Source organism: Hordeum vulgare, chromosome 7H (genome assembly GCF_904849725.1).
Source record: "Hordeum vulgare subsp. vulgare chromosome 7H, MorexV3_pseudomolecules_assembly, whole genome shotgun sequence".
Classification (NCBI taxonomy): Eukaryota; Viridiplantae; Streptophyta; class Magnoliopsida; order Poales; family Poaceae; genus Hordeum; species Hordeum vulgare.
In genome coordinates this window covers 192,484,208-192,501,945 of record NC_058524.1, presented here as the reverse complement: position 1 = coordinate 192,501,945, position 17,738 = coordinate 192,484,208, and the positions used below count along the sequence as shown (strand labels likewise).

The 17,738-nt window shown below is 47.9% G+C and overlaps 1 protein-coding gene across 1 annotated transcript; it reads right to left on the bottom strand.

Annotated features, from left to right (window-relative positions):
• Positions 1–6,494: 6,494 nt before the first annotated feature.
• Positions 6,495–15,402, bottom strand: LOC123408301 (type II inositol polyphosphate 5-phosphatase 15-like). Its single transcript, XM_045101436.1, has 11 exons — positions 14,188–15,402; positions 12,861–13,113; positions 11,963–12,767; positions 10,618–10,742; positions 10,422–10,506; positions 9,653–9,806; positions 9,524–9,561; positions 9,157–9,424; positions 8,889–9,012; positions 8,216–8,576; positions 6,495–7,206 (listed from the first exon to the last, which is right to left on the bottom strand). Exons 1-11 carry the CDS (start codon positions 15,044–15,046, stop codon positions 6,802–6,804), a joined length of 3,477 nt encoding a protein of 1,158 aa, XP_044957371.1. The 5' UTR covers positions 15,047–15,402; the 3' UTR covers positions 6,495–6,801.
• Positions 15,403–17,738: the final 2,336 nt, after the last annotated feature.

Sequence of the window (17,738 nt, the reverse complement as noted above, 5' to 3'; positions counted from 1 at the left end):
ATAAATGGGGTTGCCCTCTTCGTCCATCTTTGTATGAATGGGACACGGCTGGTCCAGGATGGGATTATTGGACTGCTTCTTCTTGGGGGTGAACTGAGCCTTCCCTTTGCCCTTGAACTTGGCGTTGGTTACAGCTGCAGCCTCTGCCTACGGAGTGGACGGAGCTTTCTGCTTCTGCTTCCGAGTGTTACTCCCATCTCCATCGGCGACTGTTTTGTGCTTGCCGCTTCGGATGCGGTCCTCTTCTTTGCCATTTGCATAGCGTGCTGCTATCTCCATCATCTTGCTCATGGAGATGTCACTTGTTCGGCCGAACTTTAGGTACAAATCCCTATACCGCACGCCTGCCTTGAAGGTGCAGACTGCTTGATGCTCTGTGACGTTCTCCACCGTGTGGTAGAGGGTTGTCCAACGCTGAATGAAATCACGCAGGGGCTCATTCTGCTTCTGGACGCAATGCTGGAGTTCCACAAGGCCAGCAGGGCGCTTGCACGTCCCTTCGAAGGTCCTGATGAACACTCGAGCCAGATCTGCCCAGCTGTAGATGCTTGAGGGGGCCAACTGGTTCAGCCACGCTCGCGCCGAGCCGTCGAGCATCAGAGGGAGGTGCTTCATGGCGACATGGTCGTCTCCTCCTCCAATCTAGACTGCCACTCGGTAATCATCCATCCATGTTTCTGGCTTGGACTCTCCTGTAAACTTGCTGATTCCCGTCGCCAATCGGAAGTTGGGAGGGATGTCAGCCGAACAGATGGCTCGACTGAAACACTCGGGACCAGAAACAATGGTCCTGCTTCCACTCGGACGGTCAATATCGTAACCATCGCGGTGGGCTCGGCCCCTGTCGACCCTCCGCTGGGCGATATGCCCTCTTGCGTCGGGTCTTGGGTCGTAAGTGTCACCGACTGAACGCCGATCATCATGATGTCGGGGCCCGTAGGGCCCACCCCGCGGAGGGGTGCGTGAACGGCGACGATCTTCGGGGTTTATGGAACGGCTGCCTCCCCTGTGTCGCTGATGAGAACCAGGGCTGTGAACTGACCGATGCGTATTCGCATGAACAGAACTATTGTGGATCCTGTTGTGCGACTGGGAGACCGCCGAATTTTGCTGCTGCGCCGTGTGCAACAGGGCGCGGATTTGCTCGATCCCCCTGCCAGCCTCTGAATCAGTCGGCTGAAGGGAATCGGCTATCTTGGCAGCCGCAGCCAAGTTGAGGATGGGTGTGCGGAACAACTCCACGTTGCTCCGTCGAGTGTGCCGACTGGCAGAACGGCGAGGCGGACGACGCGCGACGGATGTTTCGCCGATCTCGTGCTCGTTCCGGCCAGCTTGACGGGGATCTTCGTGGGAGTTGGCCATGTGTACTTCTCCTGCAGGCCCGCGACCCGCGTGCTCGGAAGGAAACTCAGTCGGAACCGAGTCCGAGCGCTGGGACGGCGGGGCAACCACAACCGACTCTAGGACCGCCACTTGTGAAGACGCGTTCTGGCGTGCCTGGGCGTGTCGCACCCAACGCTGGGGCCGTGGACGGCGGGACCGCTTGTTGCGGCGCGTGACGGCGGTGTAGGTTGACACCGGAGCCGACTGCTGGAGAAGAAGAACGCCACGGGCGCCGGCACGGAAGTGCGTAGCCCCGCGACGGGGAAGTGCCTCGGTGTCGAGAGGAGCATCCCGAAGCCATGCTGAATCGTCGACGATGAAGGAGAGAGCGCCGAAGAAGATCTCGTAACCCATGCTCGAATCTCCACCGGACGACATGACAAAACGATGTAGTCGCAAACTCGTCGGAAGTCTCTTAGACGCCTGCCCCAAGGTGGATGCCAACTGTCGTGGGTATAAGCCTGACAGTAGATGTGTAGGGTACGAAAGGATGGGCAGAGCCTTAGCTACGGCGAGATTGTATGAGTTCAGGCCCCTCTGCGGTGGAGGTAATAGCCCTACGTCTCAGTGCTCTGGGAGCTTGTTGTCGAGTGGAATATAGAATACAGTGAATTGCTAACCCCTGCACCAGTGGGGGAGGGTGGCTTATATAGAGTGCGCTGCCCTCCACAACGGTTCGGTGCACAGGTTTGGAGTAGTGGCGAATAAATGCTTACGTTACAGGTAACTTACGTCTTAAATGCTAATAAAGGCACGTAGAAACGTATGACCGTTTCCCTACAGGGGGGTTACGATGCTCAGAGTGGCATCCAATCGGTTAGTTTGATACACTCCGAATGCTAGTCTCCGACTGGATGGTCGAGGACCTGTTACCGACTGGATGATGGGAACTCCTTAGTTCAGTTGGAACTGACTAAGGGCCTTGTCCCTTATGAGGGGTAGTCCTTGGGTAGGACCCATAGGGCAGGCCTATGACCCTACCCTAGGACTATAACCCCATCAGTTAGCGTGGATCAAGACTGGGATTTATCACTCTATATGATGGAAAGGTATCTCGGGGCCCACTCGGTAATACAACATCACAATAACCCTTGCAAGAAATGTGACTAAGGAGTTAGTCATGGGATTTTGTATTACGGAACGAGTAAAGAGACTTGTCGGTAACGATATTGAACTAGGTATAGAGATAACGACGATCGAATGTCGGGCAAGTAACATACCGAAGGACAAAGGGAACAACGTATGGGATTAACTAAATCCTTGACAAAGAAGTTCAACCGATAAATATCTTCGTAGAATATGTAGGAGCCAATATGGGCATCCATGTCCCGCTATTGGTTATTCATCGGAGAGTGTCTCAGGTCATGTCTACATAGTTCTCGAACCTGTAGGGTTTGCACACTTAAGGTTCGGTATTATTGAGTTATGTATGTTGGTGACCAAAAGTTGTCCGGAGTACCGGATGAGATCCCGTATGTCATGAGGAGCTCCGAAATGGTCTGGGGGTAAAGAGTGATATATAGGAAAGTTGCATTTGGCTTCCGGAAAGTTTCCGGGCATTACCGGTAAAGTACCGGGAGTGACAAATGGGTTCCGGGGTTTTACCGGGAGGGGCCACCCACCCGGGAGAGAACCTAATAGGCCTAAAGGTGGTGCACCAACCCTTAGTGGACTGGTGCAACCAGCCCAATAAGGCTACTTCGGCCAAGGAGCAAAAGAAGGGGAAAAGGGGAAAAGGGAAGGAGGAGACAAGATGGAATCCTACTTGGAGTAGGATTGGAGGTGGACTCCTCCACCTCTTCTCCACTTCGTACGAACCCTTAGGCCTTGTTCGGTTGCAACAGATTTGAAGGGGATTGGAGTGGATTAGGGAGGATTAAATCCCCTATAAGTCAAAATCCACCTCAATCCCCTCCAATCCTCTCTAATCCCCTTGTGGTGGGTATTAACCGAACAAGCCCTTAGGCCTTGTTCGGTTGTTTGAGAATTGAAGGGGTTTGGAGGGGATTGGGAGGGATTAAATCCCCTATAAGTCAAATTCCACTTCAATCCCCTCCAATCCTCTCCAATCCCCTCCTTGTTGGGATTAACCGAACAAGCCCTTAGGGGTTTTTGTGGCTGCCTCCTCCCCTCCCTCCCTCCTATACATACTAGAGGATTTTGAGGGCAGCCCCAACCCTAATTAGCCACGTGTTTCCCTCTCTCTCTAGATTAGTTCCGCAGAGCTTGGAGAAGCCCTGTTGGATTAGTTCACCACCACCACCACCACCACACCGTGCTGGAGAACTCATCTACCTCTCCGCCCCTCTTGTTGGATCAAGAAGGCGGTGATCGTCATCGAGCTGTACATGTGCTAAAGGTAGAGGTGTCGTCTGTTCGGCACTAGATTGGGATGGATCGTGATGGGATTGCCGGACGGTTCATGATGAGATCACGGGACGTACTGCGATTTGGATCACGAAGATGTTCGACTACATCAACTGCGTTATATACGCTTCCGCTTAGGGATCTACAAGGGTATGTAGATTCACTCTCCCCTCTCGTATATGATCATCACCATGGGATAGGTATTGCGTGTCCGTAGGAATTTTTTTGTTTCCCATGCAGCGTTCCCCAACCATGGAGGCTTCTCATTGAACCTGACTCCCTTTGTGCACGAGTTCTGAAGGCTAGGTACTTCCGAAACTCGTCGATCCTCGAGGCGCAAGCTAGTCCACACATCTCATATACATGGAGAAGCATCCTGAAGGGGATTGATCTGCTGAAAGAGGGAATCATCCACAGAGTTGGAGATGGAGCAAATATCAAAATATGGACTGATCCATGGCTGAATAGGGAGGGCCCTCGGCTGCTCTGGACGCAACAAGGAAGATGCCTGCTGACTAGAGTTTGTGAACTTATCGATCCGGACACATCAACATGGGATGAACGATTGGTGCGGAATATTTTTGTTGAAGAAGATGCAAAGGTGATCTTGGCCACTTCGACTAGTGAGGACTTTGAAGATTTCTATGCTTGGTTTTTCGACGGCAAGGGCATCTTTTCAGTTAAATCTGCATACAAGTTGTACATTAGAAGAAGAGATGTTGAGCAGGCTTCCTCCTCATACATTGACCAAGGGGATCTAGACTGGAGGAAAATCTGGGACATCAAATGCCAGCCAAAAATTCAATAGTTTGTCTCGAGACTTGCCCACAATAGCCTGCCTTCGCTGATGGGGCTTAAGAGGAGGGGCATTGAGTGTGATACGCTTTGTGTTTGCTGCAAGGGACTTAATGAGGATGGGGCGCATCTGTTTCTCAGATGCAAGGAAGTGAAACTGGTTTGGCGATGACTGCAACTCGGGAATACCCGACTTCATATGTGTGCGGGCAAGGATGCAAAGGAAGTGATCAAGATCCTCTTGGAGCTGGACGAGAACAGAAGGGTGCCAGTTGTATTCATGTTATGGTGTTGGTGGTCTAGACGAAACAAGATAAATGCAAAAGAGCATGGTGAGTCGATTGATAATCTAATTACCAGAATTCTAACCCGTCTCTCTGAATGTCTGAGCTTGGGTGCGAGCCAAGGAAGACCAAATCCAACCAGTGAGGAGCAAAACTGGAGCAGGCCAGTAGGGGACAAGATTAAATTTAATATTGATGGGTCTTTCTTCTCTTCAGCTGGTAATGGTGGCTCGGGATTTGTGGTACGAGATGGACAAGGTGATTGTGAGAGGTTCAGGCGCTGGTCACCTTACCCACCTGGCAGGTCCGATGCAGGCGGAAGCGATAGCAGCTCTCAGGCCTTACAAGCAGCGGCTGATTGGGTATGGTGAACATCACTATTGAAATAGACTGACTATCCTTGATGCGGGCGGTACAGAGCAGCGATTTCGACCTTGCTCGTGTAGGAATTATGTTTAGGAATATTCGTCTCTTTGCCAGACTCCATTTTAACTCTGGAACTTTTTCTTTTGCACCTAGGGGCTGCAACATTCTCGTCCATGCTCTAGCTTCTATGGGTGCTCAAAGGCAATCACAGAAACAGTTGTGGGCTGAGGAATTGCCGGATGATGTAAATGTAAGGAGGGCTAGTGTTTCTACTGCGCAAGTGGGTTAATGGAATCGGGTGTTCCATGAAAAACAAAAAACAGAGTACTCCGACAAGTCTCACTTTCCAGTTGTTATGAATCGTCTAGAGTCTGGACTCAAGTTCCAACTCAACCTGTTGATGACTTCTTTTTAACCAAAAGTTTTGAGCGTTAGTGGATGGCAGTAGCCCACAACATAAACGCTTGATCATTGGATTGAGTTCAGTGAGATTAGCCAAACCCAACTTAGCCACAACTGCTCTTTATCCTCTATATAGATGCAAGTAAACTAATCCGCACCAAATTTGACTAAATCTGTCCGTCGGTAGCCAGGCAGTCCACCAGATTTGACCTAGCCTAACTGCTCATCCGGCGCCCCTCTGGCCCGCTCCAATTTTCCGTAACTTGCCAGATAATTTAAAATTTAATTCTCTGTAGGAATGCCAAATCTCCGGAACTTTTGGCTTGCCAGGTTGGGTCTGCTCGCACTTGGCTCACCGCAGCTTTTAGTTCGGTTGGTGGGTGTAGTGCAGAGGCCGCCACCTTCTCTGAAGAAACTTGTATGCTAGACTTCAGAGGGCGAGTTGAGCTGTGTTGCCTCAAAATATTCAGAGCTGAGGCCTGAAGGCTCAAGTGACTACCAAGCATGAAACGACTCTCATGGTCATAGATCATGATGCATGGCATCGCACGCCATGACAGAAGCTTTCAAGGCTTTGTGAAAGGTAGCAGCTGTCGCTGAGCCAGTAGTACGTAGAAGCAAAGCTTCAGGCTTTCGGCAACTGGATACGTCCCAGCTTCTCAACAGCACGCAGCTTAGGTGGAGGGCGCTATCAAGCTCAATAAGGTCTAACTCATTCTCGCCAATAAACAGACTATTCATCAGTAGCAACTCACACAATCTGCCTTTGCACTCTTTCATGTAAGGCTGTGCTTGGATTACCGTTTTCCCCTTTGATACATCCGTAAAAAATACAAGCCTCCGAAGGTCTGTATTGTTTTCGGACGGAAATCAGGCTAACCCTATAAATTACATTTGTAAAATTAATACACTTGTATTGTATTATTTTACACTCAATCCAAACGCGGCTTAAGTATATATAGAAAGTCATTCCACATCACATGCACTCCTCCACACACCAAAAAAAAGTTAAAAAAAAAACTAACTACAGATTATGTCCTGTAACTATGCAATTCTTCCTTGGTTACACGAAGAATGGTGAGAGGCTGCATATGTACAGCGTTAACAGTGGAGCAGCTCCTCCCTGATTCTTGTTGGTAAGCACACTATTACCTCGCCCCCTATACAAAACTGCTACTACATCAATCAAACAAGAGAAAAGCCCTTACATGTCCCGCAGACGGCACAGGTCATGCACCTCTGAGGCGCCGAAATGCGCGTCCGAACGCTGCAGATGGTTCGACTGGCTCTTTCTGGAAGAACGTTCCGTGGGGCCTTCGCTAGACGGAGCGTCACCGGGCGGCGGGGCGGCGATGGACAGTAGACTGGCCGGCCGGGGCGCCGGGCTTGCGGCGCAGCAGTGCCGGACGTTGATCCTGTGCGTAACGGTTTCGGTTGAGGTGCTGCCTGTCACATTGACCAGCAGGACGGCATCCTTGTCTCTGGTCAGTTCGCACCATCCGCCTTGCACGACTCCATCGACGAATTCTTCTTGCGTGTAGTAGTTCTCGTGATGCACGTTAACTTCCATTGTTTCTCCAGGCTCGATGAGGCCGATGGATGGTTGAACCTGTATGGCATGGCACATAGGAGAGAGTTAAGTGGTACGGCTGAAGCAAAGATGGAAGTAAAATGACATGAGATGGCAGAACAGTAGCAGAAATCGGAGGATCAGCAGTAGATTACAGAACAGCTAGGCTGATGGCAGCAGATCACTCCCTCTGTTTCTAAATACAAATCTTTTTAGAAATTCCACTACGGGCTACATAAGGATGTATATAAACATATTTTAGAGTGTAGATTCACCAATTTTGCTCTGTATGTAGTCCATAGTAGAATATCTAAAAAGACTTGTATTTAGGAACACAGGGAGTACAAAACTTGGCTCGCATTTTCACAAAAGAGCCACCGAATGGAATTCTACAGATGCAACCAAACTTGAACCTACCGTCATGCCTATTTTGGTACCAAGTGATATAAGTCGTGTTTCGTCTAATTTTTCGTTCCTGGAACGAGAAACATCTGGTATAGTTTTCAGATTTTCGATTGAGAAGGGTCCATCATACAAGCAGAAGAGAGCTTCCGTAGTTCTCTTAATTTTGTTTTCTCTAGAATGAAAAAGAACATTGTATAATTACAAACACAAGAGATGGAAACCTGTCAGTAACAACCCAAAGAATGACCAGTGATCGATCCTAGGACTCCAGGTCGAAATATGGTACTTTTGTTTGTGACAGGAGAGTCACACTAAAGTAAGCTGATATCAAAATACTAGTACGATGCGACCGATGTGGCAAATGAAAAAGGCTTGTACGACGAAACAAAATCCAAACCAGGCAAATGCACGAAAGCAACAACAGAAACGTACTACTAACTACTCCCTCCGTTCCTAAATATAAATCTTTTTAGAGGTTCCACTACGAACTACATGCGGATGAATATAGACATACTTTAAAGTGTATATTCACTCATTTTGCTCCGTATGTAGTCTTTAGTGAAATCTGTACAAAGACTTATATTTAGGATCGGAGGGAGTATATCTTTATTCAAAACCGAAAGACACAAACTATAACTCATACCTCAAGCCAATGTGGAAGGCCGAAGGATGCCCTTGGAATAAAATCAGATTTCGTTCCGTCCTGCTGGCTTGTCGACTGGCCTTCACATAAGATTTCAAAAGCAGACTTTTTTGATCCACAGTTATTTGTTATTCGAAGGACAACAGTTTCCTCGTTTTCCAATATAATGTTGTTTGTGCTGATTATAGTGTCTGGAACACGATGGGATTCTTGAAGCAAACAATGTAGCTTTTCATTCGATTCGATTATTTTTCCATACTCCTGTCTTCTTATCAGCTCGTTCACTCTTGCAAGATCAACACTAAACGTACAGTTCACTGGTTTATGATCGCTATCTGTCACATCCATGCACGCTTCATATCTATCAAAATGTACAAGAAAAGCACGTTATATTAGAGCTTGATTATATTTGAGAAGGGACAAGATGATGTAGATTCTCTCTATAAAAAGCAAGATTAGGCCTTGTACAATGCAAGGTGCTTAAGGGAGGTACTTGATAAAATAAATCGGCTTTGTCTTAAGCACCAGTGCTTATCACCATAGGATGGTTGTTTAAATTAAGCATCTACCATCTACAGATAAGCACCGGTGTCTGAAAATCTGGTTTATTTAGCTAAGCATCTTTCCTAAGCACCTTACATTGTACAAGGCCTTATGTGTTGCAGAATCTTACGATGTAATTGCAGCAACAACAGGGCACTCTAATGAGCATTCACGTATTGTTTCGGAACGGCTATCTCGATACACTATTCTATCGCACCAAGCAGGTATTCTCTTCTTCTCACCCGAATCATACCCTACATCAGAATTGACGGAAAATATTATCAGTTGTAAAGCATTATCTGAATTTGATGTCAAAAAAGAAAAGAAAAAGGAAAATAACTTTATTGTTGTGGAACATTTTAACTGAGCAAGAACTTAAGTGTGAGAAGAGACAGTACCTGCAAGACCTGGTTGGTGTCTTTGGAATTTGTAAGTTGGAGGAAATCTGATAAAACCTTCACGCATTCCTTGAAACACGTTTCCTGCCTTCATTTCTGCTCGAAGTTGATCCCTTTCTCTAAGCCAGTCAAAGCTCCTTTGCGAGACCATATCCCTTGCCTCATCATAGGTGATACCATAAAGTCGGTAGTTGAAATCACCAAGAAAAACAACCATATCGGCTTCTGCTAGCTCAGGTCTATCTTCATCAGGCTGATTCCCATTGGCCTGCCAGTATGTCAAGATCTATGCGTAAGTATGCATCGTTGCAACGGAAGTAATCAAGGCTGGATATTATTTTAGAAAAAGAGTTTGATGATTACATACATTCACTGCTTTATGCAATTGGACAGACGTGTCAGAAGCTGTAGCAGAAGGAGAAAAAGTTATAGGCTTCATATACAGTAAAGTAGTGTAAAAGAATACTTGAAAAGAGGAGGTGTGAGAATGGGAAACCTGCAGATCCATGAGGTTTGTTAAAATTCATTGTCCGATAGATATGATCAAAGTCAGCATTGCGACGAGTAACATTTTCTAGATGTGCGGCAAAATGATTGTTCACAAAACATATCCTACGATCGTAAACTCTCATTTTTAACCCAACACCACCCTGCAAGAACAATCAGCTGTCAATATGACAATATACACCGAAAATTGAACAGAAATATGGAGCATTACTTTGACATAAGAATCACAAGATGATAGGCAACTAATGTTACTTGTTTTCTATCGTTGGCCAGTTTAGATAGTTTTTCTCTACAGATTTTTTGTAAGGAGGGTCACCCCCTGGCCTCTGCATCAATTGATGCACACAGCTGAATCTATTAAAACTGTGAGATGTAATTACAAAGTCAATCTGAACACAAAATTACAAGCAATAGAACCCCGTGATAGAAGTCACACAGCACCAAGTCTATTACTAGCTCAGCAGAAAGCGAGGTTGTTTCTCCTCCAAGTATAACCGCCATCTGAACTCTTTAAACCTTATCACTCGCTATAAAATTGTTTCCCATTAGAAAGTTGTATTTTGTGATCATATATTAGAGCATCCAAATAGTCCTGTCTAGGTTGTCAGTTTATTATTTTGCCAGCAGAAATATTTCCAGTTAATCTATAGTAGGTCCAAGGAGAAATCTTAGGATATGCAAAATGGTAATGCACACATAACTTGATGGATAGGCGGTACCAAATGGAAGAGTTAATACACACTTTCCAGATCATGTACCTTGTTGCCAATAGCGCGTCCAAAGCCACATGGCACCGCAGCAGCATCAACATCACCGATATGTGGCTTAAGGTCTGTCCTTGCCCTTCAAATAAGCATAGATAACACAGAAGTGTGAATGCTCAAAACGTAAAAATAAGTGATAATATAAATTTATTAGGCAGTATTAATAGACAATTTCATGGCAAACCAGTACCATGCAGCAATAAGTAATCCAGCCAACTGCCTCGAGCCAACTCGGTGGAAGGATATCCCCTCATCAAGTGTCTTGCCAATATTATCTATCCACCACTGCCCATTGGCACTGCCCTCAAGCCCTACCTAAGGCCATAAGCAAGACAAGTTACATCAAACGGTTGCCCTACAGAACTTACACATAAGAGCATCAACAATGTAGCTGGTGTTGTGCAGATTTGCAAAATAGAACAGAAGCAGAATAACAAGTAAATATATATTCATAAATAATGTCCAAAAAGGAAAAATGTACTTAAGTTCATTATTCCCTCTCAGTTCTCACTGGTAATTTCGTGGTACAGTCATTAGATCACAGTACTGATATAAAATCAAAAGCAAATCAAGTAAACTGAAATATACTGTTGTAACAACTGTGATCGAAAAGTATGTCAAGAAGAGTCACACAGTTCCGCCAAAAAAAAGAGACACACAGGATTGCAATATTCATCCCTAGTGGCTAAAAGAGAGTAAACAACAAGAAGAATAAGAATATAATATAACGTAGCACAAAAATAAGATGTTTATGGTACAAACAAATCCACCTAATGCTTGGATAATACAGAATCACGAATATGCCGAGGAAATACTACCCTCCCCCCCACCCCCACCCCACCACAGCCACCATGCATTCTATAAAAAGTTCGGTTCCGCACTTTAAGAAACTTACGAAACTGTGTAATCAATAATTGGCAATTGCGAAGTGCCATTTCTCTAATACACTCCATGGATTTTCGCAAGCGCAGTTGAGTTGGCATGGTCTCTGAAGCCGAGCGCCGAGCTTTGACCATTAGTTTGTCTTATAATATGAAGCTGCTTGCATGTTTGATCTATTGGTGACACTTTAGTGTGACTGTTCATATATATAGTTGGACCGATGGGTAGTCAAAAAGTACAAAATCCAAATCTCAAAATATGTGTGTTACCTTATAAATATTATCCAGAGGCTTACTGTTTTTTCGAGGCCGTAGGAGGTGTATTGTTTATATTTTGGAACAAGGCAAGATGCAAACAGTTCTATTTTGAAACAGAGGGATAATAGTTAGTAAGTTGCTAACTACTCCCTCTACGGAAATATATGTCGTTGAAGCAACTGTAGTTCAGCTACTCCGGCGACATATATTTCGGTACAGAGGGAGTATTTTGCATGCATTAACAATATTGGCAGTTTTAACTATACAATGCAGAGATATTCTTTATGATTTCCCTTGTTACCTATTTGGATACATTAACAATATAACCTCTTCTACTTGATTTTGCAGCAACAAAACAAGAAAAAGTGAAGTGACTGGTTTGGTCAACTATCTTACACTTTCTTTAGCTGCAGCCATGGCAAGAACTCCAGCACCCATCTCAACCTCTTGCAAGCCAACCACCACCAATCCAACATCAGATGATGCACTACCCAACCATGACCAAAGAGATTCAGGTGATGCTTTCTCCTGTGCAACATTCCAAGTTCCAACAAGCATCTTAATGTTCTCTACCCTTGTATAGGACAACTCCCTCTTCGCCAATTCCGTTCGCAGAATATCATCCAGAGGCCCAGGAGAAGTTAGAGGCCATCCTCGAATACCACCATGATGGGCTAGAGTAAAGATGTAAGAACCACCAACGGCCATCTGAATGACTGGACAGCTATGTCCGGTCCATCCTCCCAGAGGGTTACCTTCAACATCCATGACTTGAACAGCACCACTGGCATAGCCCACCCACACCTTTTCTCCCAGTGCCTTTATGCATTGAACAGAAGAATTATGATAACTGAACTCTTTTAGCCAATTCCCATTTCCATCCCACATAATAATCGAGCCATCTGTGCAACCTGACCAAATTGCTCCATCCATTGCTTGAGCCACTGCTTCTGTTCGACGGTTATCTTCGACGAATGTTCCTTTAGTTGCAACTCTGCGTACTGCACCGCCTGCCCCAATCAAGGCATTCCAAGATTTCTGTAAGAAGGTGAAAGAGCCTTGGTTTTTCTCCTTCTTTGTGGGTTTTACTTTGATTTCTTCCTCTATAAATTGTTCTGGCATCACTAGTGGCTCTAAACGAGCTGACTCCACTTGGCCGTCCATGCCAAATACTTTTAACAACTCTCTTGTCCGAGCATCCCTATACAAAGTATATCAAAAAATTAGTTCCAATCGGCCATGGGTTAATGAAGTTGAGAAATTGATGTGATGGCATTTATACTTAAAATCGTACCAAATAGCAAACGTCATGCTAGTTAGACTCCAAACTTTCGCTCGACAATGGTCCGCAAGCATGTGTTTCACATCAGTAGTGGGCAAAGAGAACATGTTACCAACTGTGACATAGTTTCTAAGGTCAATATACGCATTTTCGACCATTAAAGAAGCCATATATTTTTCTTCTGGTGTTAGTGAGAGGGACTTAGCAATGGTATCCCAGGGCCATGCCTTTATAACACCCGCTTCGGTGCCTGACCATATTTCACCTGTTTCCAAGAGATTGAAATGAAACATATCAATTTGAGATTACTTTTCACTCATTTTTAGTTCAAATTTAGATTCGCAACTCTTATCTGCAACAAGAGAGATGCATGAATGTCAAAACTTGTAACACAGCCTAGTGACTCAGATATCAATGCCTCGAAAATGCTTGAATCAAATCGGAGGAGGCCAAAAAGGGAAACCTATACTTTTGTTTTGATGTGAAATAAACTGCATATAATAACTAAACTAATAATACTAAAATATTCCCTACATACATAGGTTTCAGAGTAGTCAATCAAGAGTCATATCCCCGCAAAACAGAAATCAAGAGACATATGGTCATAAGAATCTACAATTAAGGAATACTGATTTAGCTTACTGGCATCAGTTATCTAGGGTATGAGAGTCGAGCATTTCACAAGCTAGTTCTTTTCAGAAGATGGAAGAGGAACTAGAGGATAAATGAATCGCTTTCAGTTGTAATAAGGGCTTACTTTCGTCAGCTTAATTCTGTTAGCTATTCACTCTTATTACACTGGTTTTCTCAGGTTGTAGCAAGAGCGAGGCACTAGGTGTGCTTTATGTAACCAGGCTGTGACATCAAGCTTGTTTTAATTTTCTGTAAATAACCTGATTGATGATTAACATCAACGTGGTTGGACATGCTTGTTCCATTATTATGAGGAAAGGATAGAAACAGGATGTCCGTCAGTATGGGGAAAAGTTAATTTTATTCTTTATAAGAAAGGCTAACTCTACCGTCCAAAACTTCTCCAGCCTAAAGTACAAAGGTGTAAATGTGCCAAAAGTGCTATTGCCAAGTTAGGACTTGGCAGTGATGTAAAATTAGCTAATGTGAGCATTTCGCGGTCACGTAAAATCGTCTAAATTGTGCATTTCCAGTTATCTTACCAGATTGTGCTCATGGCTCATATACAGTAGTATTGTTCATTGTTTTTTATATAGCTCACAATTCGTGCCGAATGGTCCTCGTATCTTTGCTTTTGCTCAAAGCAGCCGTTGAAAACCAAAATTGCTAAAATTGCTAGGGGTGAACAAGGAAGCGAGCTTCTCACCGTATGATGTGACGACCATGGAGAGCACCGGGGTGCGGCTGTGCGCCTGCCACGACAGGGCCTCCTTGAACATGGGCGCATTCTCGCCACCATCCGCTGCAGCCGCCGGCGCCGCGGCGAGGTCCATGCGCCACGCCCGGATCCTCCCGTCCTTGTGGCCCGTCCACACGAGCTTGTTCGCGCTGTCCAACGCGACGCAGAGCGCTGGCGGCGCGGGCACGGACTCCGTGAACGGCGCGGTCTCCTCGTCTCCCCGGCGCGCCCCCGCGACGCTCCCGGCGAACAGCTCGTCGAGGCCCCACACCCGAACCCCGGACTCGGTCCCTGCCCACAGCTGGCGAAGCTGCGGCTCGCACGCGAGCGTCCGCAGGAAGGAGCACACCTGCGTTTCCCGCGGCGGGTGGGGCCGCACCTCGAGCGCCGGCGGGCGGCCAGGGTGCATGGCTGCGCGCAGCGGCACGCGGAAGATGCCCTCGCCCCCGCCCGCGCCGACGAACTCCTGCAGTGCGCCCCTGCCGGCCGCGCCCCCGTGCTCCGACGTCGCCACGGCCCGCTCCAGCGTCACCGCGCCGGCGCCGGGGCCGCCGCTGAAGGAGGCGGCGTGTAGGTACATGGACTCGCCGCCGCGGCTGTGGCGGTGGTGGGGCGGGAGCTGGTGGGGGTACGACACGCTGCGCGCGGGGTCGTGGCGGTGCGCCGAGGCGGAGGCGATGGGGTCGTCGTCGAGGCTGTGCGAGCTGAGCGCGGCGTGGCGCGCGTACGCCGCCTGCGCCACCGCGTCCCGCGAGAGCGGCTGGCTGTAGGATATCCCCTTCCGCTGCGGCGCCAGCGCCCGCTCCCGCTCGTCGTCGGGCTCCATGACGGCTCAACCTCGCGTCCGCTTGCGCGCGCTCCCGGTTGGGCCGGCGGCGATTCGAGCTCGGGCGCGCCCGTGAGGCGGAGACGGCGGGAGAGGAGAGGAGGAGCGCCGCGCCGTGGAGGCAAGGGGACTCCGGAGCTGGTGTGACAGTGTGCGGGAAGGCTGTTTGTTTCTGGTTATATGGGTGGATGCCTCGTGGGCCGGGACCACGGCGGGTCCATAGGGAGGCAGTGGGAAAGTGGGGGCGTGGGGAAGCTCCTCTCGCCGTGATGTTGGAAGCTCCTCTCGCCGTGATGTTGGAAGCGGCCCGAAGAGGGAGGTTGGTGCTGCCCTGAAAGCTACGGCTTTCCCAAATGGATCAGGGTCAACTGTGTTGGGAAAGGAGAATTCTTCTAGGGGATTGACAAATTGATTTGGTGTGCAACTTGATGACAGCCATTCGAATAGGTATATATATATATACTGTATTTGCTATTCAGTCTGCAGATAACGCTCTAACCCCCTAATCTCGTACCCCGTGTCGCCCCCTCCCTTGGGGGTGAACCCTAGTGCCGTCGCCAACGGCTCCCCCAATCTCCTCCCCTCCCTCGTCGTTGTCGAAACCTTGTGTCGGACAAGCCCTCGTGATGGGGCATGTGTTGCTCCGCCCTTGCGACTCGGCGCGGAGGGCCCTATATCTGAAGTGAGGCGACTCCGTTCGACGAGGCACTACGGGCGCGTTTGGTTGCCTGCATGAGGCCTAACCAGGCCCGCGCGGGAAGAAAGCGGACTGTTTGGTTAGCTGCATACACTGTTGGGCCTACATGGCACGATGTTTAAAGCACTCCTGGGCTTGGCTCCCTGGGAACGCTCGAATCGGCAGTTTCTCCAGGGCCAGGTCCGAGCGGTGCACGTGGGCTGCGGCGGTTGCAAGCGCGCGGCCACTCTCGAGTAGCCGCGTTGCTTCCCGAAGCGTCGGCAGTTATTAGCCCCAGCGCCCCTCACCGCTCCCTCTCCCCACTCTCCCAACTCTCACCGACGGCGGTGGATCGGAGGAGAGCAAGAAGACCACCGGACTCCATCATCGGCGAGCAGATCATCACCTGGCCCGCGGCAATGGTGGTAAGCACTTTTCTGTTCGTCATGCACTACTTTTTTGCGTTCGATCCGGCGGTAGATTCGATCCACGCAGAGAGGGGAATGGGGAATAGAGGTAGATAAGGATGGCACTTCATACTAGTTCATACGAGTTCATACTAGTTCATGCAAGATCGGAATGGAGGTAGATGCGGATCGAGTAGAAGGGGAATTGGGGGATTGGGAGTACACAACAGACACTGGCTAACCGCGGCGGACGTTGAGGCGTACAGAGCGGCGGCTCAAGTGGCTAGCCTTCATTTTCTTGTCCATCACCGTGCGGGGCGGCGGGTCATCGTCGTCCTCGGTGGAGTCGAGGTCGATCTGCCAGCTACAACGGCCTGCCTCCCACGCCCTGACTGGCATCTGCACCGGTTCTTCCTCCTCCTTAGGCTCCCCACCGATGACCGCCGGTGGCACGATTGTTGTCTCCCAGTACACTGCGGCACGGCGGTTATTAGGAGTCGAGTAGTTCTTGTACTTGGACCACCTCTTCCTTTGTTTAGCGTCGTCAGAGACGGCCTGATTCATGGCCCAGCGAATGATGTTAACTGCCACCATGCCCTTCGCTGGGTTAGGAATCAGCGTCTTCAACTCTTGTGCAGTGGCTCTTGAAAGTGCGTTATATCGACTAGAGGGGGTGAATAGGAGATTTTTAGAATTTCATCACTGAGGAAATTCCTTTTGAGGAAATTCCTCACTGATGACTAACTTACAGCGGAAACAGTAAAGGATCAGGAGTACAAAGTTTCACTACAGCAGTTTTTCAGTATGAGGAATGTGAAAACAGATTGCATAGTGAGCAGGCACGAAGAAAACAGATGAGGAATAACTAGCGTGAAGAATTTGGGGTTGAGGAAATTTAGAGAAAGTCTTCAGGAAATTCTTCAAACAGTGACAGTGAAAATCATCAACACATAATCTGAGGAATGTAAAGAGTTGAGGAATTAGAACCCGTTTCACGGCGAAGACAGTAGTTGATGACCCAGTTCCAACTGTTGTGACAGTTGTACATCTGGTTTGGAGCGGCTTGGTATTGAAACCAAAAGACACACAGTCCCGGGACACACAGTCCCTACCGTATTCTCCTTGGGCTAAGAACACACAGTCCTCGCCCAACACTCGTGGTAAGTCTTCAGGGAAGACTTCCAAACCCTCACAAACTTGGTCACCCGGCGATCCACAATTGACTGCTGGATTGCTCTAGACCATGACGCCTAACCATCTGGAGGATGCACAGTCCTCAAAGGTAAAGGGCTTCAGTCCCACACAGGAACAACTTCTTCAATGATGCTCAATCACTTGGTTTTCGGTTTGTGGTTTGGTGTTTGGGGTATTTCCTCACTCATGAATTACTCTCGAAGACTCTGAGGAATTTGGGTTGTTCTTATGACAAGTGTCAGTTTCTAACGGAGCAGCCAACCAGCTAATGGTTGTGGGGGTGGCTATTTATAGCCTGGGAGCATACCGACATGATTTGACACTAATGCCCTTAAATGATATGACCGTTGGTGTGGATAAGACCAATGATGTGGGGGGGGGGGCTATCGAAACGGTCGGGACCCTCAACTGTGAG